The 25,108-nt window shown below is 48.2% G+C and overlaps 1 protein-coding gene across 15 annotated transcripts in view; it reads right to left on the bottom strand.

The window, feature by feature from the left end:
* The window catches only part of ARHGEF9 (Cdc42 guanine nucleotide exchange factor 9), a 206,395-nt gene that overhangs the window by 58,548 nt on the left and 122,739 nt on the right, over positions 1-25,108 (bottom strand). For 14 of the 15 annotated variants that reach the window (XM_051790131.1, XM_051790127.1, XM_051790130.1 and 11 more), the window contains one exon: positions 6,412-6,591. The exons of the other annotated variant lie outside the window; for it this stretch is intronic. In XM_051790131.1, coding sequence (XP_051646091.1) covers positions 6,412-6,591 — 180 coding nt within the window. The remainder of the gene's footprint in view (positions 1-6,411; positions 6,592-25,108) is intronic. 15 annotated transcript variants of the gene reach the window in all.

Genomic DNA, 25,108 nt, shown 5'->3' on the forward strand with positions numbered 1-25,108 from the left:
GTATCCTCTTCCAGGACAAGGAACAGAACGTCTGTCAGTAGAAGGAAAAGTAGTTGAAGCAAGTTGCTCTTTTTCCTCCCATGGTCCCACCACTATTTTCTTCTGCAGCCTGAATTTCTCCCTGTGTAATCTGCCTCCAGCCTCACCATCCTTCGCTTTCCTCCAGTTCACAGGCTCCTGGATATCCTCTCTTTCCTTCCTGCAAAACCACTTCCAGTTCTTGCTCTCCCCTCTAAAACTCTCCGTTCCCAGCCTCAGAAATTCCCTTAACCCAAGGTGCGAAATACCCTTATTTCTGGAAAAGGAAAGAGCAGGGGATTCTATAGGGTCAGCTTCAGGCTCTGCATCCACGAAAGGTGAACAAAAACAGCTCCAAGGAACTGGCCCTGTGCTTACTCCCTGTTTCCTGCATTCCAAATGCACAGACTCCCGGGGGCTGGAGCTCCACCATGTAGCAAAAATGTCTTGGACACTGCAATAAAGTGGATGTGCTTTGTTTTATCCATCAAAATACTGGGAATTAGGGTTCAGCCCTCCCCATTTCCCAAAAACCAAAAGCCCCTACTGTGTGATGGTACAAGGGGCAGGAATGAAAGCTCCGAGCTCACTGCAGACCCCTGCGAAGGGGAAGGTTCTTCCCTCATGACCCCCTTGGCAGGGGACAGGGAAGGCAAGCTGTGAAGATTTGTGCCTGGCTTGCCTGACTCAAAGAATGGCCTCAAAACTCTGGTTTTGCACCCGCAAGGCAGCTTGTAGAGGGCAAAGTGCCAGTGCCTGCCCCTGTGGGGACCCGAGGGATGGGACCTGTCTGGGTGGCGCGAGCTGTGCGGTCCCGGTGGCTGCAGGAGCACAGGCAGCACTTGGGGCTCAAATGCTGCTTGACTTTAAAAAACCCCAAACTTCTTCAGCCCATCCTGTCTCTGTGCTGTGCCCAGACCTCCACCAGAGCTATTTTTACGCTGGATTTGCCACGGGAGAATAAAATCTCCTTTAGAAGGCAGTGACTGCAGCAGGCACTGCAGCACATCCCACTCTGCATGTCCAACAGGTGATGCCACCTCAGCACCACCCTCTTTCCTCTGGAAATCTCATCTTGGTGCCACTGCCACCTATGCTAAGGGAATGCTAATGCAGGGACTGCAGCAAAGGGAAGAGCAGGTGAGTGATGAGCTGCTGTATCAAGATATAATCAGATTTTAAAGGCAAAAAGCAGCAGATGTGGCTGGTTCTTGGAATTACACCTGCGGTACAGAGCAGTCACAACTCCTACAATAAAAACGAAACCCACGTACCCAATAAAGGTACGAGCTGCCAGGCCCTGGGACAAGGCTCTGAGTTTAGAGTCTCCTCCTCCACAGCACCGTAAAAGCTCATTCCAATTTATCCAGCACTTCTCCTTTAGCAACAGAAAATAAAGTGGGTCAAAGGCAGCTTTTCAGCAGGAAAATCAATCTAAAATTACAACACTTGAGGGAACCAAGGCAATGGTGAGAGAAAACATGGTGCTGCCCTCCTCCACCCCTGCATCTTCTCTTGGAAGAGGTACAGCACACAAAGAATTCAGACATCCCCCCTGCTCAGGCCTTGGGAGGACCCTTCACTTCTGCACAACAACTCAGGCACTGCACAAAGCTGCAGTAAAACCTCCTCAGCCCCAGCTTTGCTCTTTACCTTGGCTTCCTAACGTAAGGAAGGTAGACTCACTGCTGATGAGTTGAGAAGAAATACATTCTGGAAACTCAGTCTGCCTCTTGGATCCAAGAAGACTAAAGAGAGCTTTACAGAGGAATAAATCCCCCCCTCTGCCCAGGACAGGTGCACTCTGCCACGTCTCTGCAGGAAGATTCCACTGCACTAAACGTTCATGAGCTTCACTTGTTTTATTTCTTTTTCAGTGGAAATATATCAGAGCCCAAACACAAAGCCATTTGACTTCCTGTGCTTGGAGTGCCTCACCTGGGCCCTTTGGGATGATGATGTGGGGCTCTGCAAGCAAAATTTTGGTTTGAGACTTACTGTGTTTTCTAAAGGAGACCTCAAGGTACAACAATGGATCCATGTGCAGCACTGTTACTCTGTACTGTAAATCCCTCCCTACCAACACTAAGCCTATTTTTTTGAGCATATGTCAATGCTGGATGTACTGCTATGCAAAAACTCATATATATATATATATATATATATATAATACTTGCATTAACAATTTTAAGAATCCTGTGCTTCCCAGAAATAGGAGTTTTAGTTGGTACACTTTATGTAAGGGATATCAACCCAGTTAGTTACCTTAATGAATTAGTGATGAATCAAGTTTAACTTCATTTCTAATCTTTTCAGAGGGTACAGACCAGTAAATTCAACTCTACAACTTAGGATATGGGGGTTTTGTCCTCCACGGTTTTAAACAGGAAGTTTAAAATTCCTGTTTAAAATTCCTGCTGGTTTTTCCAGTTGCACCTCCCAACCTGACAGACCACTTGAAGTTCACAGGACTTTCAAAGACAACATGCACTAATCATGGGGTTGATGGCTGCACCCTGTGGGTGCCCAGGATCCCTGGATAATGTGCACTAAAATACACACAGATACCTTCACTTGTCCTAAACAGCTTATTACTGAGCCTTAAATTTAGTTCTGAAGTTCTTATACCCCTTTCTGACTCATGGGTTTTCATAACCTTCTCCCTGAGTGCAGCAGTTCCCTGCAGAAACCAATGACCATTCCCTACTAACTCCAAATTTTGCTTCTCCTATGTTGTGCTTTTTCTTTTCCCCAAAAAGCACTGCTTTATCATCCACTTTCTCCTTGAGAGTTGTTGTGCTCCCAAAACTCTATGGCTTTCCTCTCTCCCCCTTTCTTCCAGCCAAGTCCCAAGCTACGAGAGGATTATTGCAGGTGTGAGCATGGAGACAACAACTCCTGTATGCGCAGGGAATTTTTGTGTGCCACCCCCTGACTCTGTGTGGAAAGAAGGCCAAGGGAATCAGCAGGTTCCTGTTTTCCTCTCCACTTCCAAATGTGAAGTTTCCTGCTATGAGATTTCGTGAGTGCCAAGTGCTTTGCCAAAGGTTTTCAGATGATCTGGCTGGAGAGCAAGAAGCGTCAGACATCTCATTGCAAACTAGGTTTGCAGCCCAGTTTTGTCCTCAGAAGTGATCCAAAGGACTTTCAGAGGAACCCAACTGTGCAGTGATCTTCTGCTGCAACCACTGTTAGTACTTACAAGAGCCCCGAAGTCTAAAATATCCTAAAATTATTCCTCTTTGTTTTTATACCTGCCTAGTCTGTCTGACATCCCTCACTTGAATGCTATTCCTATTCTGCTATTCAACATGCTGTTGTTCTCTTTTCCTCCTGGTACTTGCATAAGAGAAATATAAAGAAAAGCAATTATTTTGCAAGTAAAACTAGAACCACCCAGGCTAAATCAGGCAGTTTTCTGGCATCATGGCTCAAAATAAAACAGAGAAAAACCCAGCCTCCTCATGATGAAAGAGAGATCAGCTGCTCTTCTCTCAGTTCTTTTAGTTCTTATTCAGCTGCTTTGGAAACCTGGGGGGCAAATCTTCCCCCCCCCCTCCAGCCTCCCTTGAAGACCTGTGGACAAAATGGGCCAAAGCTCTTATTTTTAAATATTAATTCTCACTCAGGGCAGCAGAGCCAGGCAGTGCTCCCCTTCAGGAGTGCATCAGTCTGTCCCAGGGCAGTGGCTGGTCCCAGACCACCCTCAGCAAGTGTCTCCCACATGGAACAGCCAAGCCAGCCCCTGGCAGAGCTGATGGAAGTGAAGCCACAGGGTTGTGACTTTAGACAGAAGGGGCAAGAAACCTGCCTGGCAAGGCCACCGTGATGCTCAGCACCAAGGGTTGTTCCAGGACGTCGATCACACACTTGTATACAACAGTCTGAGATTCACTCATTTGTCTCCTTTGTTTTTCTCAGTTTCTAAACCCATCCTCCAAGCCTTTGAAAAGTGTAGGGAGAGATGGAGAGTTCAGCCAAGTCGAATGATCCATGGGTTTGGGACTTGCTCATTCAGCTGCTCATTCAAAATAATTTTGGGACTTGCTCATTCAGTGTGGTGTTTTCAGAAAACAGGGCAGTGCAAAAGCAGACTATTCTCAAATCTCCTGTGAACAGGATGTTTATGACATCACACAAAAAGGGGGGGTAAATCTTCTCCCCAGAATCACAAAGAAAACAGTAGTGGTCAATGCACTGAGAAGTTAATCTGGCCCAGAACATTTAGTCTCTAAATCAAGCAAAAATAATGAGACAGATTGTTCTTGTTCAGCCTTTCCAGCTTCAGCAGAGGAGATGTGTTAGGGACACAGGTGGGAGTGTTTCTGCAGGAAGGTTTTCACCTCCATCACACCTGATACAAATCCATTTTCCAGACTTGTTGCCTCAACTGGCTGCAGGGTCAGACACAAAATTGTTATTATTCTGGGAAAGAATAACAGCATAAACTTTTTCAGGCAGCCCATGCTCCAGTTCCAGCCACTGATCTCTTGCTCTTGGCACTGGCCGGTCCTGGGAGAGACCCAAGAGCTGCACCCTGACTATCACGGGGGACAAAATTGTGTGCTGGGGAGGCAGCAGCAAGCAAAGGTCTGAGTTCCTCATTGGTGGTCACTGTAACACCAGAGGAAAAACCACATTATACATTTTTACCCAATTTTCCTAATCCCCATGGCTATTTCCCAGGTGAAGTGATCAATGACACAGAGATGCTGATGATTCAGGGATGCCCAGAAGAGGGAGGGTTCAGAGAAGAAGGTGAGACAGAGAACCAAAGCAAACACAGAATCTCCTTGGGATGCAGAATGTCTTCAGTGCATGTTTGAGGGAGAACAGTCCTCCCCTTGCCACTACCAAGCTCGTCAAATGGCCTGGAAGGGTGGGAAAGAGTCACATCTCACACAATCTTACAAGGCAAAAGAAATCTTCGTGATTTCTTGGCCACCCCTGGAGTGCTGTGTCCAGCTCTGGGCCCTCAGCTCAGGAAGGACATGGAGAGGCTGGAGCCGGTGCAGAGAAGAGCAACGAGGCTGGGGAAGGGACTGGAGCACAAGTGCTGTGAGGAGAGGCTGAGGGAGCTGGGGGGGGCTCAGCCTGGAGAAGAGGAGGCTCAGGGGAGACCTCCTCACTCTCTACAACTCCCTGATAGGAGGTTGTAGCCAGGTGGGAGTTGGGCTCTTCTCCCAGGAAGCAGCAGTAGGCCAAGAGGGCTGGGTCTTCAGCTGTGCCAGGGGAGGTTTAGGTTGGATATTGGGAAGGAATTTTTTATGGGGAGAGTGATCAGGCGTTGGAATGGGCTGCCCAGGGAGGGGGTGGAGTAAGTTGAGACTGGATGTGGCATCAGTGCCATGGTCTGGGAACCACGGCCGGGTTGGATCAAGGGTTGGACTGGATGATCTCGGGGGTCTTTTCCAACCCGGCTGATTCTGTGATTCATTTTTTGGACCGTTATTTCCTAAGCTTCTAAAGGAATTAAATCTCTGATCCTGCCTCTTGAACCCTCGGCAGAAGAGAGAGGACAGAGAACTGCAGTAGGTCAAAGGTGACATCTTGACTCCCTGAGGAAGGCTCAGGAGCACCCAAATAAATGTGATAGGAGCTGACTATAGCAGAAAGGGCATCTTCTTAACCCTTTGCACTTTTATCACATAGTGAGCAAAAAAATCCCATTAAATGCTCAAATCCTCCTTATTTCTAAAAGGCTGGATCATCACTGGGGATGGCTGGGACAGAAAACCTACTACAGCAGAAAAACAGAGACAAAATGGTTGTCTCCTTAAAAAAATAACCAGAGCTGGTCACAGACTAACTGGTGAAGTAATTTTACATCCAAAACTGCTGAAGAGTCAAAATGCAGCAGCGCTTTGGAAAAGGGGAGGGCTGACACCTCCCTGTGCCACACAAAGCTCGTCTAGATCATAGAATCATGGAATGGTTTGGGTTTAAAGGGACTTTAAAGCTCACCTTGTTCCACCCCCTGTCGTGAGCAGGGACATGTTCCACTAGACCAGGTTGCTCCAAGTCCAGCCTGGCCCTGAACATTTCCAAGGGTATCCCCTGTAGCCTGGTGAACTTCTAAGCCCCACCAAACCATATACTTGCAGGCACCACAAAACTGAACTGGTTTTACAAAGAACTGCTTAAGAAGAGAGACCACAATAGACACACAGCAAAGGCCACTTCATATCCCAAGAGCATAGAAAACCAGAGCCAACACCTATTCCAGCCTCCCTCTACCCCTCTAATTTCTTTTGAAACCTTCCTTGCTCCCCATTTTTTGACAGAAGACAGACACAGTGGAATTAAGCAGAACAAACACAGCAACAACTCAGTTCCTTGATGCTCTGATCAGCAGTGATTCATTACAGCAGGAAAAAGAGGAAAGTCACTCACCCTCACGAAGCTGGCTGGAAACCATCCTTCTTCATCATCGATCTGACCCCACCACCAGTCCTTGTTGGAAGCATCCAGGACCTTGATAACGTCTCCTGCTTTAAACGCCAACTCCCGGTTGGCCATGGTGACGTGATCCCATACTGCCTCAGCACTTACAATGGAACCACCACTGATCAGCTTGGGAAACAGAAAACCACAGTCAGTGCATGCCCTGATCCCCAGCACTCGCACGTGCACAGCACAGACACAGCAAAGCGCTCAGCAAAACGGCAAACAGCTGCCCTCATCTCAATCCATGGCAATGCCACCCTCACACCATGTGCTCCACAGCCCACCATCCTGCTCCCCACCGGGCAATGTCCCAGCTCCTGGGACAGCAGCACCACCTCCTTCCCACCACCACGCTGTGTTAGGAGCATGCACATCTGGCAGGGACATGGCTTCCAGGGACAGTTCCACCAGCAGAATACACAGTTCCCAAAAATGGAACAAAACCAAGCGATAGTGTCCTGCAAAGGAATTCTCACTTCAGAGCAAGTTTGCTTGGTCGGAATGTCAGAGGCTCAGGAGGCTTTCCATGCAAATCCAAGCAAAGGCAGCACATGTAACTAGAAGAACACTTCTTTTTTGAAGTGGAAGTTCCCCATTTTAGTGCTGGTGATGTACTGACATCCCTTGCTTTTGACATCCTCCAGCTCTCCAGCAGCTCAGAAGAGCACAGTGGCACCTCGATGACCTGCTCCATACCTGGCCTGGGGCACAGCCCAGCTCAGGGAAACCTGCTGGCACTGGCTGTGCTGACAGCGCAGAGACCTGCCTGCTGGAAACTGTACTGAGCCCACCTTGATGTCTGACAGAACCTACGGAACACCCCTCCATGTCGAGCCTCAGAGGTGGGCCAGCACCATGGCACTGAGAGCCACCGAGCTTCACAGAATCACACACAACCACAGAACGTGCTGAGCTGGAAGGGCCCCACAAGGGTCATTGAGTCCAGCCCTCAGCCCTGCACAGGACCATCCCCAAGAGTCACACTCTGTGCCCCAGAGTATCACCCAAACCCTTCTTGAGCTCTGTCAGCCTCGGTGCTGTGATAGATATGAAACTCCTGCTGAATGCTGGCAGGAGGGACTGATCCGAATGCTGCTGCCTGTGCTTCCACAGAAACCATCCATCCATGCCCGGGGCACCCACTGCTCCTCTGAATGGCAGTTGTGTATTTTTTAACAGAATAGTAAATTGTGTTTGTGTTTTGCCCACTGCAGGAACTCTGCACTGAGCAGTGAGGCTGCCCCAGCAAACACACACTTCACCCATATGCTTATTAGCCTGTCAGGGCCATCCTGAACCTCGCTCATTAATTCTGCCACTGAGATGCCCTGAACACGGACTTCGGCTTGCCTCCAAGTCACAGTTTCAGCTCACAAGGACAGAGCTCAGCACTGGATTATTACAGACCATTATAGACCTTCCACGTGGTGAAGTTCTTCCAGCCACAGTGTCCTGTCAGCTCAGGCAGGGAACACAAAGCACACAAGCCCATCACAGAGGTTATGCAACTGTAGAAGCAATGGTTACAGAGCTCTTAATGGCTTTTTCCTAAGTCTGGCTTTCCAAAATGCCTGCTAATCACTACCTGCTAGAAGGGAACCTTCTAGCACTGCTTGAGGGTTCTTGGCATAAAAAGAGAAGGACATTCATGTCCTACAGGCAATCCAGTCAACAGATTAAAAGACCTGATTTACCATTTGCCTTGAACTGGCTTTCCTTTAAGAAATCAAGCTCCTTGGGTTTGGGACAATCAGAGCTGCACTTCCAGTTCTTCAGTTATTAGTCAGTTGTACATAATGCAACAAGATCTACAAGGTTTAACTTTCGTCCTCAAAACCCAGACAGATCTAGGCAGTGGGCCCCTCTTGTTCCTGCAGCAAAGTAATATAATATTCCTCCAACTTCCATTTCGACAAATCATCCTTTCTAATTCAAAATCAGCTGTAAAAGAAACATGGCTGTATCACACAGGGGACTTGTACACACGAGCCTCACAAGATCTCCTGACATCAGACAGCAAACACACACACAGGTCAGTGATAAGCTCTCACTGAAGAGTCAAGCAATGGACCCAGCTCACGGCTGAAGTCATGGCAGAGGCATCTCCTGCTTTAGCGTGGGGTTATCCTGTGCCTGGGCTTTGGACACAGAGCTGGAAACAGCTGGGCACCAGAGGGTCCCATCCCAATGAGTGGTACCTGGAGTCAGATGGTGATGGACCCCCAGTTCACCCTGTGCTGGGCCCTGGCTCAGCAAAGCAGGGTAACTACACCTGGAGAAACAACAGTTATAGAGATTGATTTCTGATTCCAGTGCTACATCTGAGTGCTCAGATCAAGGTAGTGCCATGTTTCTGTGCTTCCTCACCACCCCTTGCTCTGCTCTGGATCGAGGGTCCTGTATTTATGGACCCTGTCCAAGCATGGTTATCCAGGTTAAGCAAGTTCTGCCCTTCCAGCCCTGCTCTGGCCCAGAGCTCTTCCTTCCCACAGGCATTCCGCCAGCCCTTTCAGGCATCCAGGTACTTTCCCTGCATCTTCCCTGAACACAGATGACCAGAACTGTAAATACTATTCCCAAAGAGACCTTACCAGAGATCTGTGAACAGCATGAAAAATTTATTCCAGCGTCACAGAAATCCTGCAGTAATACCTCACATGTCCCCCTTTGCCCTTGGCCACCTTCCACCCGTGGCTCACTGGGATCTTGCATTCAGCTTATCTAAGTAAATGCAGTAGGGTACATTCTCTTTGGCTGGAAAATCAGTTTTCTTGTCAAAAAATGACTCGGGTTGGCCTGACACTTTCTCCTTTTGTTAATGCCATTGGGTATTTTAGTCCGTTTTGCAGTGATGAGGAACCAGGAATGGAGCTGTTATGCAGGGGCCCTGTTCCTGCTGTTTCTGCTTCAGCTGACATAGACTTTGCTGTCACTTCACACACAGGCAGTTCTGGGCACAAACTGCCACAGAAACGTCACCGAAACCAAACTTCAGAGGGACTGTGTTTTAAACCCTCCTCGCCTACTCGGCAAAAACGCATTTCCGAGCCCGAGGCACAAAATCTCAGCTCCGAGGGCTGGCAGGGACTGCAGAGGGACATACAGGGACGAGGGGGTGACACCTCGGCCTTTTTCTGCTGTCAACACAGAGCTCTGAAAGGTGCTTTCAGGGGATGTCAGAAGCTGGGGTGGTTTTGCAAGGTGCTGCTTGATCTCAAGGAGGAAGGCTCTAAGGCCTTGGTTCTCAGTGCCTCGTGTCAGCCAAAGAAGAAAGGCCCCTCTGGCTGGTCCCTCCTAGCCCCTGGTCCTTATTGTTGGCCCAAGGAGGGGATCCACGTGCCAGGAATCCTGCAAGCAAGCCTGAGCCTTTCAGAATGGAAACACAGCTCAGCCTGTAAAAAAAGGATGGCGGTGGGATGGCAGAACTGGAGTTCCAGCCATCACGTGCTAAGTCCATTGAGAGAATGTCAGAGCCTAAAATTAAAAGATCCAGTTTAATTTATCTTGCCAGACATCTTGCTGCATCTGTGGAGCCGTCCAGCTCTCTCAGGGCAGGGATATGGAGACAGGACCTGACATCTGCAGCAGCAGGAGATGATGAACTGGAGAAAGGTCAGCATGAAATATTATTTTCTGAGAGAATTCAACACAGGAGCTCTTCACTCCAGAAAGTTCACATCTCTCGGTTTCAAAGCCAGGTCTTAGTGCTGTGGTCAGAGCCAAAAGACCTTGAAAGGAACTTTTCTCCCACAGTGTTACCACACAGCAGGTCAGACCACTCATCTGGACTCCTTTTTAACCAGTGAAGAGACACGTATGGAGTGGGATTCATCTGGGCTATCTCAGCCATCTGCCTTCCAGTCAGGTGAATCATGCCCCAGAAATTACAATTCTCTGTGTTTAACTGGCTGATGCAGAAGTTTGCACTTCCAACATCTTACATTCGTTCCAGCTACAATTTGTCCATTGCTAAAACGGGGTAGCAAAGACCTGCATTTAACCATAATAATCACAACAGGAATAGTCAAATATTAAACAGCACTCTTCCAGACCCAGCAGTTTTCTGTGTGGTGAAGGTTGCTGTAAATAGAGTTATGTTCTCTGTGGCCACCAGGACAATTCACAAAATCTCAGCCTTAAAAATTTACAATGAGGACACAGATACTTGGGCAAAGTGTCCTACCCAGGAGAAGAGGGAGGCACTGAGAAGAAATGCAGGAAGTGACAAGTACATTCAGTCTGACATACTCTGAACACGGTTTGTCTTCCAGGTGAAAGTCCTAGCTCCTATTAAATCAATTATTCTTGTCAGTTGGTTGTTCAAACTAAAGAGCCCAAGGAGAAAATTCCTTGGCACTTTCACCATGTAACATCAGTGCAGAAACGGCCAGGAGCATTTTGGAACAACAGACCTGAGAATAATGTTGCCAGTTTTACAGGAGACACCAGAGCACTTTCTGGGGTGGAGAAAAAAGTTTCTCAGTGGGCGGAAAACCAGATTAACTACTGGGAAAGTCACTGCTTACCTTGAGCCCTTCCTCACCTCCCAGCAAACACCTGGGAATGGGCAAAGGTAAGTTCCAGGACAGACAGGAGGGGGGCCACTTCCATGTCCCAGCACCACAAATGAATTGACTTAATGAGGAAAAGAAAAAAGGGAAAAGGGACAATGCTCCCTTTAATTATATGCATAGCTGGCACATTTCTGGAATACACTAAGAACAAGGGGTGTTATCCCTGTATCACCAGGATGACACACACTTCAGCCTTCCCCAGGAATTTCTTCACAGATTTCCAAAGCCCCCTGCAAACCTCCAACAATTCAGTCACAAACCCTTCCTCTACAGATGCTTATTTAAGACACTCCCACCACTCAGCTAAAACAGGTGAGTGCTTTACAACAGTGAGCAAAGTCAGTGGGAAGGAATTAAATCATTCCTACTTAAGGTCCATGAAGATTTTGCTTTCTCTTCTAGTCTAGTGTCATTTCCAGGATGGAACGTGGCCACTGGAAATACTGAATTACATTAAGGGGTGCTGCCAAAATAAAATGACAACAGCAACAAACAGTAAATAAAGGGTCTCAGAGGACTCCGCAAGTCGCGGGCAGTGCCAGCCCAGCCCAGTAGGGCAGGCCATGGGAGGGATGCTGCAGAGTGTCGCCACCAGCACCGGGAAAGCTCAGAAAGGCCCATCTGGCTGATGATCCCAACTGTTTCCTTCTTCCCTCGCACTTTCCAAAGCCAAAGGAGAAAGATTGTCATTAATGCCACAGGGGGAGCTTCCAAGGAATATAAGGAAGGAGTTCAAAAGTGGTAGTTTGACTCAGGATTTTGCATTTTCTCTTCTGGCCATGCCTTGGTGGCACTGCTATCAAGATAAAATAACTCCCTGTTGAAGTTAAGAAGGAAAATAAAAACTAGAAGGAATAACTGGAACAACTCCCTGTTACAGGACCTGGTGGAATCACTCTGCCTAACCCTGTTACTAGAGCAGGTCTGGAGTCAAAGGAGAGGAGGACAAGGGGGGTGCCAGGAAAGACCCTCCTGCAGCAGCAGATCCCCCACACCACGTCCTCTCCTATCTCACAGTCCATATCCATAGCACATCCGGATCAAAAAAGCCCAGGATTCCTACCCAGGATGGTTTCCTAAAGCACATTTACAAAGGGACCTCTGAACTAAGGGTTACAACTCCCAGGCAGGGTTTAAATCTGTGAGCCACGAACCCACTGTGACCCTGCAAAAGGACTTTGCTCCAGCTCTTCAAGATGGGACCAACTGCAAGACTATTTTGGGGGATGGTTGAGCCTCTGCCTCCGATGCATCTGGTGCATTTTCCCTGACTTTGCCCGCTTCCCAAGCCAGGACACACAGTTGGAGGAGAACAGCTGCTCCCCCTCAGCCCCTGCCTACAGTGAGGCAGCCAAGAATTAAACACGTTTGAGTGAAATCAGCCACTACTGCAAAATTTTGCTAAATGTTTTCAACTAATCAGCATTTACTGGCTTCTTATGGGCCAACTTGAAAAAGGAATCGGAGACTTAGTGGTCCCTGGAGACTGAAGGGGGCACAAACTGGTCACTTAAACCACTCTTACCTGTCCATACTCTTCCAGGGATAAATGATCATTGTTAGCCCACGAGATTCTGCACTGAGTTTCCAGTACAGAGTTTCCCACTAGTCCAAAATGCATTTAATGAAGAGCTACCTTCCCAAAAAAAACCCCAAAAGATATCTACCATCAGTTACTATCTCCTTAGGAAATTTTAGGTACCTCAAAGTTTTCAGGACTATGGCCTCTAGAAATATGAATAATCTTAAGACAGGGAAATATCTCTCTGTTACATCATTTATTTCCGCATCAATAGAGTTCTAACATTAGAAAGTAAAAGCTCTGGGTAGTTCCCTTTCAAATCAACATTATATAAACTGTGTACTCCACAGGAGAGGGATGCAGGGACAGGAGCAGGCTGTGAGGGGAGATGGAGAAACATGGTGAGTCGATGCCATTTGTTCACACCGTTCTTGTACAGACATGCCCTTTATTCAGCCAACATAAAAGCACCGTAAAATAACAATAGAATTTCCCACTGTATTCACCAGGCCCTTCCAGAACCAAAACATCTTCAAACAAGGATATACAAAGAGCTGGTGTTCAAAGAAAAGAGTACTCAGAGGAACCCCAGCAGGACAGAGAGCAAGGAGGGCAGTGGAGTAGTGGGTTCTGTACCTTGTGTTTCAGTCCAACACCTCACCATGGTTTTCCCCACAGGGTCACTCAGCTGAAGGAGCAGACAAAAGGAAGTGTACAAGAAAACGTCCCCCCACCCCATCACGCTGCACTTCGCTCTTGCATAATCTCCTAACAGTCCCTCTGATTGTGGATCTATTTTTAAACCTCTCTTCAGAAATTATACAAAGTGAATAATGCCAAATCTTAGTGGGTCTCTGCATGGCTCATTCACCAAACAAATGGGAGGGCAGTTCCACTTGATTTGCTTATTCTCTGAAGAGGTGCAATCACCCAAAGGTTAAGCACAAGTCAAAGAATTTCCCTTTCTGCTTTCAAGCCCTTTGATGAATTTAACCAATGGCTGGATTTCAGCTGAAAGAGGCTGATTGGAGCAAGAGCCTGTGATAGCCCCATATTCTGGGAAGGCTGTCACACTTGGTTGGAAGTTTTATATAGATTAAAGGTAGAGAGTCAGTACAGATGTAAAGGTTCATTAGGACTGGGTTGTTCTGTTTTTCATTGGTTCACATTTTCTTGAAGAGGTATCACCTGGCAGGCAGGAGATCACCTGGCCTCAGGCAGGGCACAGCAGCAGACCCCAGGGGATGGGATTAGTCTGATTTTCCACCTTATTATGGTTATTGCCCATGTCATTCCTATTAATAACAACAGCTGGAACGCAGATCCACTGGAGAGCTGAGAGTGCCTATAAAGCCATGGCAGCATTGAGGAGAAGGCCTGGTACCAAGGCAGAGTGTCCCCAGTAAAGCACTGGCCATGCAGGTTTGAGTTGGCTTTGGAGCACCAGCGAGCCCTGGCTCTGATGGCACATATGTTCCCGTAACTGCTTCCCGATCCCTTCTGTGTGCAGGGCACATCAAGCCTCCTCTTGCCTCATGGCATATCTTTCACGTCGAGTAATTACAAATAACCACTAGCCATAATCTTTTAGCTCAGATAAATAATGAAATTGGGTCTGGAATTCAAAATTTAAACTGCTGGAATTTAAAATTTAAATTTGGGAGGAAAACAGCACCTTTGTCCTGCAGAGCCAGAGCAGCTTCTGGTGCCTTGGACTCGGAGCCAACAGCACAGATCCTTCATTACAGGACAGCACACAATTGCCTAAACACTCTTCAAGATCCAAACCTAAGATACCCATGCAAATCCCAGTCTCCCGCTCCCAGAAGGGACTCCTCACATTCTGTACCTGCCTCAAAGACCTGCAGTTGTGCTGAAATCCTTCCTGACCAGAGGGCCAGAGCTGGGCTTTGATTTACACCCAGTTCAGTCTCCCTGGCTGAGCCTGCACTGTGCTATGGGGGTGGGAAAGCAGTCAGGCTTCCTAAGCTGTGTTCCCAGGGTCCACAAAGCCCCAGTCCAGTCTGCTGCTCAGCACGCACCGGGCCCTATAACATCAGGGCATCGTGTACAGCCCACGGGGCACAAGGGACACAGCCGTCTCTCAGTTATCCAAGGAGCAGAAAAATGCAGATAAGCAAACTGGATATTACAAAATGTATATAAACTAGGCTCTGAGAATGTACAGTGAGGGGCAAGAGGCTGCTGGGGAGCCCTGAGCCCTGGACTAAGGGACCCAGTGCAGAGGCACAGCACAGAGATAATCCAGAGCATCCCCATGCCTGTGGCGCCGTGATGCACAACATCACGGATTTTCACCATAGATAAGCAAGACTTGACTGGAAATGTCAGCAATGCCACATCTAGATTCATTTTACTCAAAAGCCTGTCCTTACTGAAAGTGGAAAGCAAAAGACTGTCTCTCGCAGAGCGCACTGTAGGCAAAGTGAGTTCATCTGAGCAACTGAATGGTTTTTGCAGGGAGAGGAGACAAAATTGTCCTTGCTCTGAGGAAGGCAAGAGTGCTCGATGCTTTAGAGGGTATTTATTTTAAAATGTACATCACCTGTTGCTCTGGGGCATGGGCGTTTCCAAAGCAAAAAGGAATTAAGGAGAAAATCACACAAATGACTCCCAGTGGATTGCATTATTTAACATAGCACAGCTCCTCACAAAGGGAAAAGCACACGGATCTGCTCATCCCAGACATGGGGTGTGCATCCCTGAAGCTGCAGAACTGCCACCAGCCACCCCAAAGCTGGTGACACACAGATGAAGGGACACGGACACACGGCTGCATCCAGGCACACCCACCAGCGACTTCCCTCACCCAGAACCAGGAATTCACAGGGAAATTAGTAAATTGACAGGACCAGAACCCATGAAAGTCTGTCCTAAAAAAGCTGACACAGTTGGCCAGGGTTTAAAAATATAGGGCTATTAATACAAACCAGAAACATTACTCCTGGATGGCCAAGTACAAGGAACCCTTTGTGACTGAGGCACTGCAAAGTGTTCTGAAACACCTTTTAAAAAGGAAGCACAACCCTGGACTGTGTCACGTTAGACCACAATCTGTTAAACACATCTTCAGGAATAGATTCAATAATGCATAACTCTCATTTATCAGTATCGTGGTAAGAGGTCAAAATTGTATTTAAAAAGAAGGTATTTTCAGCGCTGAGAGCTTGGAACTTCAAACATGGTGGCTGTTATTATTGCAAATCAATGCCCTGGCTGGATTAATGTCCAGATTAATGTATTACACTGATAAATTCACCACTCAGGCTCCTTATTTGCTGTTCTGATCTCCTGATTTCTCAGGGTAAGTCGGCAACCACACCTCACACTCACATCTCACCTTCCATCCACATCAACTCCTGACAGGGCAAACAGGCAGCACTTAAAGGAGATAAAGCCCAGAGTAAGAGTAAAGCAGCTTCTCTCCTTGAGATGCTTGTTGAGCCAAAGCCTGTGGTATTCCCTGGCTCTCTGAGCTCACTGCCTATGGTGCTCAGAGCCCTGGTTTGGCCAAAGATCATCTTGCCTTCTGCACTGCATCACCACAAACCTGGCAAGCACTGCACACTGCTGGTGCCAACCATGCCTGCCTGCACTTGGCAAGGCCGTGCCTGGGGCAGGGTAAGGCAGAGAAGTGGCACCGCGGGGCTGCACCACAGCACCCACCTCTGCCCCCCTGGGTTTTACCACTGAGATACCAGGGGGTATCTGGATTGCTGCTCTTATTCCCATCCGATTGATTTGTGTTACCATGGCTTTTCCCCACTCAAAGCCCAGGGACAGGCTGAATGTACAGGCTGTCTCATCAAGAAGGTAATGAATGGATGCTCGTTAAATGCACAGAACTCTCCCCAGATTGCCATCAGAGCCTGTAAGCCTATTACAGGGATTGGCCAGATCAGCACAGGGATATGCAACCTTCCACTCCTAAGCTGCTTTTCTCAAGTCAGACCAGGAATGACTGAGAGTCACTGCCTGATGGCTTCTCAGATTTTATGGAAAATTGCCACAGCTGAAATGTTTCCTTTAACAGGAGTAATTCAAGGCAGACACTTGTTACAATCTTCTCCCTCAGCTGGACCACAGCTTGGACCAATGCCCCTCAGCTCCAGTTAAACAGGGTGGAAAGGCTGCAACGTCAGGTCTTTTTTCAAGCCATCACCAGCTGTTGTGAAACAGGAGTTACCCCAGCAGCACTCAGGGGCACAGGGAGAGCAGCCACGAGCATCCACGTGGTCCTGCTCCCATCTCCATCCCCTCAGCTGCTGCACTGCCCCTACACCCGAGAGCTCAGAGCCCTGGTAGGAGCTCCAAAAGCCCGGAGTAGGTAACATGAGCTCCACCCAAGCCCCTGCTAAGAGTGAGCCAAGCTGGCTGTGTTGTTTCTCACCTCAGCTTGAGCAAACTGCTGCTGCCTGAGGGCAGGGAAGGGCAGAGTGGGATGAGCGAGGGCTCCACCACTGTCACCTCACCCATTGTGTAACTGTCCCCTTCCCCTCTCTCCAGGTCATGCTGCACAGGACACATGCAAGCACCGTCCCCATCCCTCTGTCCCACTTCTCCTGCTCATGGGGCCACATTTCCTGCCTAGTATAAGGAAATTATCACCTGGGTGGTGCTGGAGAAAACGGTTACACACCAAGATAATTCTATTCGAAGTCTAGAGGGCAAAGCTGTCACAGATGAAGTATCTTTGTCTATCATCTGTTGGGAAACACAGGACAGAATGCCAGCCACTCAGCTTAATGCCTGGCATTCCAGCTCCTTCAAATGAGCCCATGCCGCTGTATGTAATCACAGGATATATTTAAAAGCATAATTTCCATCCAAAAGGACCATAGCTGGGGCAGTATGACTCATACAACAACCTGTGCATCAGAAAACATGTCAGGAAGACTGGGAATTTGTGAGCACGCTGCCATCTGTGTACAAATTTGGCTGTGGACACGATTTCTCAAAGCAGTCCACGGCAAATTCCTCTCACATCAATGGCAGTTTGGAGGCCGCTGAGTCCCAAAAGTCAGGTCCTTTGCCTCTGCACCTAAGGGATCAAGAACACTTCCTGAAGCTGCACAGGAAGTAAAGGGATACAAATAATACAGAGAAAGGCAACAGAATTAAAAGGCATCTCTCCCCATATACCTATTCCAGCACTCCGGAGCTCAGCAGTTAGAGCTGCAAACTCAGCTTCATTCCTGCCATAACAAAACCATCTCCACAGCATAATTAGTGTATTCTTGTTAAAATGGGTCCAAGCGCATGGAAAGAGGCATCCAAATATGAATGTTTTTCAAGACAACATGGCGTTTTCCCTGTCTAATAGATTCAATTCATTAAGGAACACCAAGAGCCAAGCAAACCACTTGGAGCAAACCTTGCTGATTTTAGCAGCCTTTCATCCTCGGTGAATTCTCCATCAGCAGACTGGTTTGCGCATTATTATTTTTTACCTGCTATGAACTTGACAAGCTTTTTTAGTCTGACTTGCCTACACATGGCTTACAAACTATCTGTTCTGTAACTACTGCTCAAAATAGTGCTTATTCCTAATTTCCTTAATGGGTCAATTAAGTCCCCTGGCATTGTTCTGCTCCAGGACTTGGTGACTGTCACATCCACACACAATTTTCAAGATAGCTGGGTCGAACGTTTGTGTGAGCAGATATTTTCACGAGGATTTGCAACACTATCTCAGGGCAAACATCTGAGTTGTCTGAAGGGGTTTTGAATGAATATTTTTCTGCGTTGTTCACCTACCTCTAGAAATAACGCTCCATCTGTTCATGGAACACTTCCCTTCTCTTCCTTAGGTGGAGTGAAGGTCACGCAAGGGAAAGAAAAATTTGCACATCCCCAACGTCCTACAACTCCACCACGCACGTACCTGGCCAAGGTCACCAACCAGTCAAGGGAAGAAATACAGCTGTCAGGTTAAGGGTGGTGAGTAATCACCTAGTGCATCATTGCTGCGACAAGCACCCCAGGACACAGGCCGGAGTCACAACATGTCCTTTGCAATTAATCACTAATCAGGACGTGCTACAACAAGGAAGTCAAATGGCAACTCTAAAGGTGAACTAAAATGTTACTTTCAAAACACCTACGCTTAAAAAAGCCAAACAAAACCAACCAGAAAAACTCAGCTCTCCATTCTGAGGGGAAAGGCAAATGGAGGGTGGACAAAATCTCTACCAGCTTCTGGGTGAAAAACAGCCAGCTCCTACTGGGACTGATTCACCCCAGGAGAACTGGCAGCAGGAGAGCTCATGTGAATCTGGTTTGGGAGACCTTTCCCTCACTTGTCCCATGTCCCTGGAGGGAGCACTACCTGATTTCTATGAAAATAACAGGACTTGTCCTCCCCGGCTCCCCACACTGAGCTCCTGCCTGGTCTCTCTCTTACCTACGTGTCTGGGACAACCATGGGCAACCCAGTCCTCTACAGCAGTACGATAACCCTCAAGCCTTGTACTGAGCACTTACAGTCACGCAGTCACAGAATCATTAAAGTTGGCAAAGATCTCCAAGATCATCAAGTCCAACCTTTGAGTGAACACCACCATTCCCAGTAAACCTTATAACAAAGTGCCAGGAAGGAGCAGGTTAAATGCTCCGGTTTCAGCTCAGAAATGATCCTCCAGAGGACAGACACCTGGACTCGTACGCTGAAAAAATGCAAACAACTTCCCTCTCTGTCAGATCTCCAAACCATCTAAAACTCTTCCTCTAGTGGAAAGATGCATCCAGGAACAGCACTGGGATGGGCAGCTGTAGCTCTTGGATGGAGATGATGCATTTTAGGGCAGGAGCAGCATGGATATGATCCATTCCCAGGACTGCCAAAACTGCAAGAGGTTCTTGCTGCTCCCTGTGTGGCCGGGACTGGAAAAGGCTGGGATTGCCCTGCAATCCTATTCCCCCCACCTGAGCACAGCCAATGTGGGACCCTGTCCTTAGTGAGCAGTGACACCAAAGTCCATGGGAACACCTACAGGACTAGGATTTCAATGCTGCTTTCCATCTGTAGAGCAAAACCAGTGTAAAATCTGACTGACAGTCCGGGGAGGTTGGTACACCCAGATTTGAGAGCTCACAGTGACAGTCCAACTTGGGTCTGGATTGAATCTTGTCCAAATAGATGGACTCAGCCCAGAGGAATTCTCATCCAAGGACCCACTCAGGCTCAGCTTCAGCCATACTATATATTGTTTGCCTGGCATGCAGTCCATACTCAGTTATATCCAGGAAATAAATACTGCTCATTTTGGAAATAAGGTTTCCCTACTCAGAACGTTTAAAGGATGCCTTAAAGGACTGGTACTTCTGGAATAAGAATTTTCAGAAAAGAAACCATATAATGAAGGTGGGAGATTCTGACCTAAAGGGAAATCTCCAACTTCTCTCACAGTGGTTTGTTTTCAGCTAAAAAGCAGAAGTTGAGTGTGTGGCCTTCCCTCGGATGTACCACATGTCCAATCCACTGCGGATTGGACAAGCATGGCAAGATCCACCCAGGGAATTCACAGGGATTTTGCAATGAATGGTGCCACAAGAGATAACATTAATTGACAGTGAAATATGCCCAAATCTCTGAAATAAAACTTCAGCTAGAGCTGTTTTGACTAATTGCTGAAAACCAGAGCACATACCCTCGCTGCTCTGCACCTCTTCCATTTCTCTTTCCATCACAGGACCAATTTCCAAATATTCCCAAAGCTTTAAGAATGCTGTGCCAAGCCCTGTCCCACTATCTAATCTACCATCATTAAGAATTGATACTGTTTTTTGAAAGCATCCAAGATGTTCTCTTCAGGAAGGTACTTGGTAAGTACCCTCCTGAAGACATCTGTAAGGAATTTTTACTACTGGCCTAGATATTTACTCCACCTGGAAGAATTAAGTGGCTCTAAGGAGCTTTTAGTTGAAGTAAATCCTCATTTAAACAAGCCCTAAGAAAATGGATAGGAGCTCCAATTGTCTCATTCACTTTTTTTTTATGACCCACTCAGAAGAAAAAGAACCAGGCAGGATGTAATGTGATCTGTCTCTCCCAAGTTTCCCTTGTTACTCCATGCTTCACTCCTCAGTGCTTTTCCCTCCTACAGCACTGCCATGGAAACAATAAATTATCCTACTCACAAATTTTCACAATAATATAGCCAGAGTTGCTCAAGAAGGAGCTGCCTTCCTTCAAAACTGCCCAGCTGGAGCAGCCAGGAAGCATATCCAAAGGGAAGGAGTATGGAAAAGAACTGCCACAGTGTAGAAATCTGATCACAGTGGCCAAAGACATGGCCAAAGGGTGAGATGAGCAACACTGCAAGTGGCACCGTGGTCAGGTACGATGGGAAAACAACCCTTCTCCTTGTTATTTCATCTGTGATAGGAATCAGGGAGAACCTGGACATCTCAAAACCATGGAGAGATTTTTCCTTGCATTTATGTTTGGACAAAGTGTGCTGGGGTGGTTTCACAGCTCAAGTCCTGTTTTTTCCAGAGCTAACATCAATAGAAGAGGCTGTCCCAAATCTTCTGCTGCCTCGCAGTAGATGGTGTCATTTCCACACTAACATGATGGAAAAAAGGATAATCTCCCATCCAATTCAGCTGCAGTCTTTGATCAGTTAGCCCCTGGATCACAGACTGAGTCTGCTGTCACACAGTTTTCGGGATCCCATGATGTAGCACAAAGCAAAAAAAACCAAGGGCAACAAACCAGCCCCAGCATTTCTTCTGGTCTTTGACACCTTTACATCTCCCCTGCAATGTGGAAGAGGTGATGTCATTCACTAACATTCTCTGAGGAAAACCTTGGGAATGTATCAGAGAACGGAGAAATAGAACTAATGAACAGGAAGCAAACTCATTCCAAACCCATGTTCAATGGGAGAGATGTCACAGGGCAAGGAATGGCAGGAGCGATGGTGGCAGGGAATCAGAGGAGTCTGAAATGCACTGAAACGAAAGCAAGATCCATGAGAGGCTGTAACAGTCCCTCCTTCATGGTTTGTTCTGCACGAAGCAACTCATTCCAGACAGATATCGACAGCGTGGGAGGGATTCAGAGAAAAGCAACAAATTTTATCAGAGGTTCTGGAAGGATTAATACCCAGAAAGAGATTAAACCTGTTAAAAGCTCAGCTAAACTACCATTTCAGAGCCTGCTAACACAGTTTAAATAGTTCCAGAGAGGTATTAGTTATGTATAATGGGGAGAGCTGGGAGTCTGAAATGGAGAAAGGCTCCATTTTACCTATCTAAAAGGAAAACACTGACAAAGGATTTAAAACAGAGGATCTACAAGGTGAGGAACAAAAACAAAATGAAGCACTTTTCCCAAGGCAGCCCAGGAAGGCAGGAGGGAGCAGAGACCGGGCACCAGCACGTGAAGCTGTGGCCAAGAGCCTGGTGGGATGGGACAGAGCCTTCCCTCTGCAGCAGCAACCAGCCCTGAACCTCTCAAACCACGACCAGCTCAGGGGTGGATGTCTATCATCTGGAAAAAGTTTCTCCAAGGCCAGACTGGCAGGAGCAGACTGTGGATGTAGCCTAATGTAGTTACACCAGGTGAGCTGGGCTGAGCACATTAACAGGCTCTTTGATGGCTTTGCAGTCCAGGGATAGGCCAGTGAAAGTCTCCTTGGTGATGCAACGCAAGGACCAACCCACCCGTGGTGTTTACAGTGGGCGCCAGGATGGCCACTGATGTACTTGGGAGTGTGTCCATTGCACAGGCACTGCCATGAGCTGGGCTGGGACAGTAAGAGGATCGTGTCACTGCAGCACAACAGCAGTGCTGCCACGGCACTGACGTCTGCTCACAGATTTCAAACAAGAAAGCACTCTGACAGTTCCTCGTTCTCCAGACCTGCTCTTAAACTCATCTCTTTTTGGAGAATTCAAATGGTCCTCCCTTCTAAACTGCAGCACAGGGAGTAGGGCAGGGGGGTCTCTGTTCCCAGGCTATAGTGGCAGAGGAGATGCCACGATCCTGGAGCCCCACACCTGCCCCCAGCAGCACCAGTCTCCTTGCTGCAAGTAACACAGTTCTGCCAAAATCTCCTGGCAATGTGCCACAAGAATTCCCTTGAATCCTTCCACCTTGCTGTGCCAAAGGGCCTGTGGCTCTTTGGGTGTGCAGCCTCACCTTTTCCTCACCATTCTGAGGACTTACTTGTCCCAGAAGGCCTGTAAATACTTGGAGACATCCTCTTTCTCCTCTTAAAAAGGCAAAAATAATAATCCCATCTCTGTTATTATTTACATTCCTCAGAAATGCAGTTCCTCAAACAACTTCTAACAACTCAAGTCAGCAGCCTGTCAAGGTCGAGAGGAGATTTGTGGATATTCCAAAACAGGTCATTTCAGTGCCCCAAACAGCCTTAATTAAGTAAGAATATATATAAATACTACAAAACATCTCCATAAAAGTGTCTGAACTATCACTAGTGGCAACGTACAGCGTTGTTTGCACCGTACAAAGCTCCCCAGGCCCTTCTTCCTGGGGTCACTCAGTGCTAGAGGGGGAACTGGGGATATTTTTTCTGCACTTTAATTGAGCTGGAGGAATTAAACCCCAGATTGGATGCTGGCATCAGGTTCTGCACAGGTGTTTTCAGGTAGCAGCAGCTATCCAGGGGAAAGGAAGGTGTTCCTGGATGCAACATGGCTGTTTCACAGGGCAATCATGGAAAGGGAAAACACACACAGTAACTATTCTGCGAGCTTTGGACACTGGAGACACATTTTCAAGGCATTCATGTGTCCATCTGAAGCCGCTGTCTCAGCACCGGACCAAAGGGTGCTGTCACCTGGCAAAGGTACCTAAGGACAGTTTTCTCCAGGGAGCACAGATTTGTCACAAGGAAAGGCACAGCCTTGTAGTGCCCAGTGCTGCCAGAAAGCAGGAGAAGCTGAAATCTCACAGGAGAATCTCCTCTAGTCTCTCAGCCTATCTGCCCTTTCGCAAGTGAGGGGAAAGGCGGATGCCTTGGGATGGCAGGATCCCAGGGCTCCCCAGCCACTATTCCCACTCAGTCGCTGCTCTCCAGCCAAGGGCATGCATCACAGCAGCCAAAACTGTACACACTCCAAAAAATCTGATCCTCCTGTGACAGCCCCAGTTCCAGTGCCACAACTGCTCTATCCTGCAGCCATGTGCTCTGCACAGTCCCAGGGGAGACCTCTCATTCCCCACTTGGAAGTGGTTTAACCCTCCCAGCAGACTGAGACCCAGGGCCTCCTGGTGCTGAAGGCAGAAGAAAGTTTGGGTGTGGCTGGGCAGACCGGCCCAGCAGTTCCCCACAGCAGCCAAACCCTCTGGACCTCACAGCTGCCTCCATCCACAGCTGCTCCCAAGAGGACAGAGGGACCAAGAGCAGCAGGACTGTGCAACCTCCCACCTCTCTGCTCCCTTCTGCAACAACACAGCCATGACAGCAGCATTTCAGTGCTCCCCCAGCCCTGCAGGACCCCGGGAGGGGGATCCAGACTCTGCCAGTTTAAAGGCTCTGTCTGGGGTACAGTGGGTTCACAGGGCAGCTCACTGGCAGTTCTGCAGACCCAGCTCCCAGCATGGAACCCTCACTTCCGAAAGGAAATCACAGAATCACACCATCAGCAAGGTTGGAAAAGATCTCTGAGATCATCGAGTCCAACCTCTGACCCAACCCCACCTTGTCACCCAGACCATGGCACTGATGCCACATCCAGTCTGTCCTTAAACACCTCCAGGGATGGTGACTCCACTCCCTCCCTGGGCAGCCCACTCTCTCTATGAAAAATTTCTTCCTAATATCCAAACTAAACCTCCCCTGGCACAGCTGAAGACCCAGCCCTCTTGGCCTACTGCTGCTTCCTGGGAGAAGAGCCTGACACCCACCTGGCTCCCCCCTCCTGTCAGGGAGTTGCAGAGAGTGAGGAGGTCTCCCCTGAGCCTCCTCTTCTCCAGGCTGAGGCCCCCCAGCTCCCTCAGCCTCTCCTCACAGCACTTGTGCTCCAGTCCCTTCCCCAGCCTCGTTGCTCTTCTCTGCACCTGCTCCAGCCTCTCCATGTCCTTCCTGAGCTGAGGGCCCAGAGCTGGACACAGCACTCCAGGGGTGGCCTCACCAGTGCTGATGCAGGGGCAGAATCACTTCCCCAGTCCTGCTTCCACACTATTCCTGAGCCAGGAATAAATAGCCCTAAACCATGGTCATTATTTCCCTAACATTCCTCTCCATGTAGGTAATTGCTGCAATCCCAACAGGATGGGGGCAATCCCAGCATCACTCCCACGATGACCAGTCTCTACCAAACTCCTGGTAGGTTGTGGTCACCACCACACAGAAGCTGGTGAGCCACAGCTCAGGGGGTGGAGGACTCAGGAAGGCTGAGGACAATCACCCAAGGAAGAATTCAGCCAGGACACTGTGACTTGACCCCCTGCCTTGTGCACAAAGTGCTGAAGGAGTTTAATTGATGGGAATCCACACCCTGAGTCACGCCCAGCACCCAACACAGAGGGGCTGCTTTTCCCACTCCTGAT

Source organism: Manacus candei, unplaced genomic scaffold (assembly GCF_025592945.1).
Source record: "Manacus candei isolate 608988 ecotype Guabito, Panama unplaced genomic scaffold, ASM2559294v1 h1tg000003l, whole genome shotgun sequence".
In the NCBI taxonomy this organism is placed as follows: domain Eukaryota; kingdom Metazoa; phylum Chordata; class Aves; order Passeriformes; family Pipridae; genus Manacus; species Manacus candei.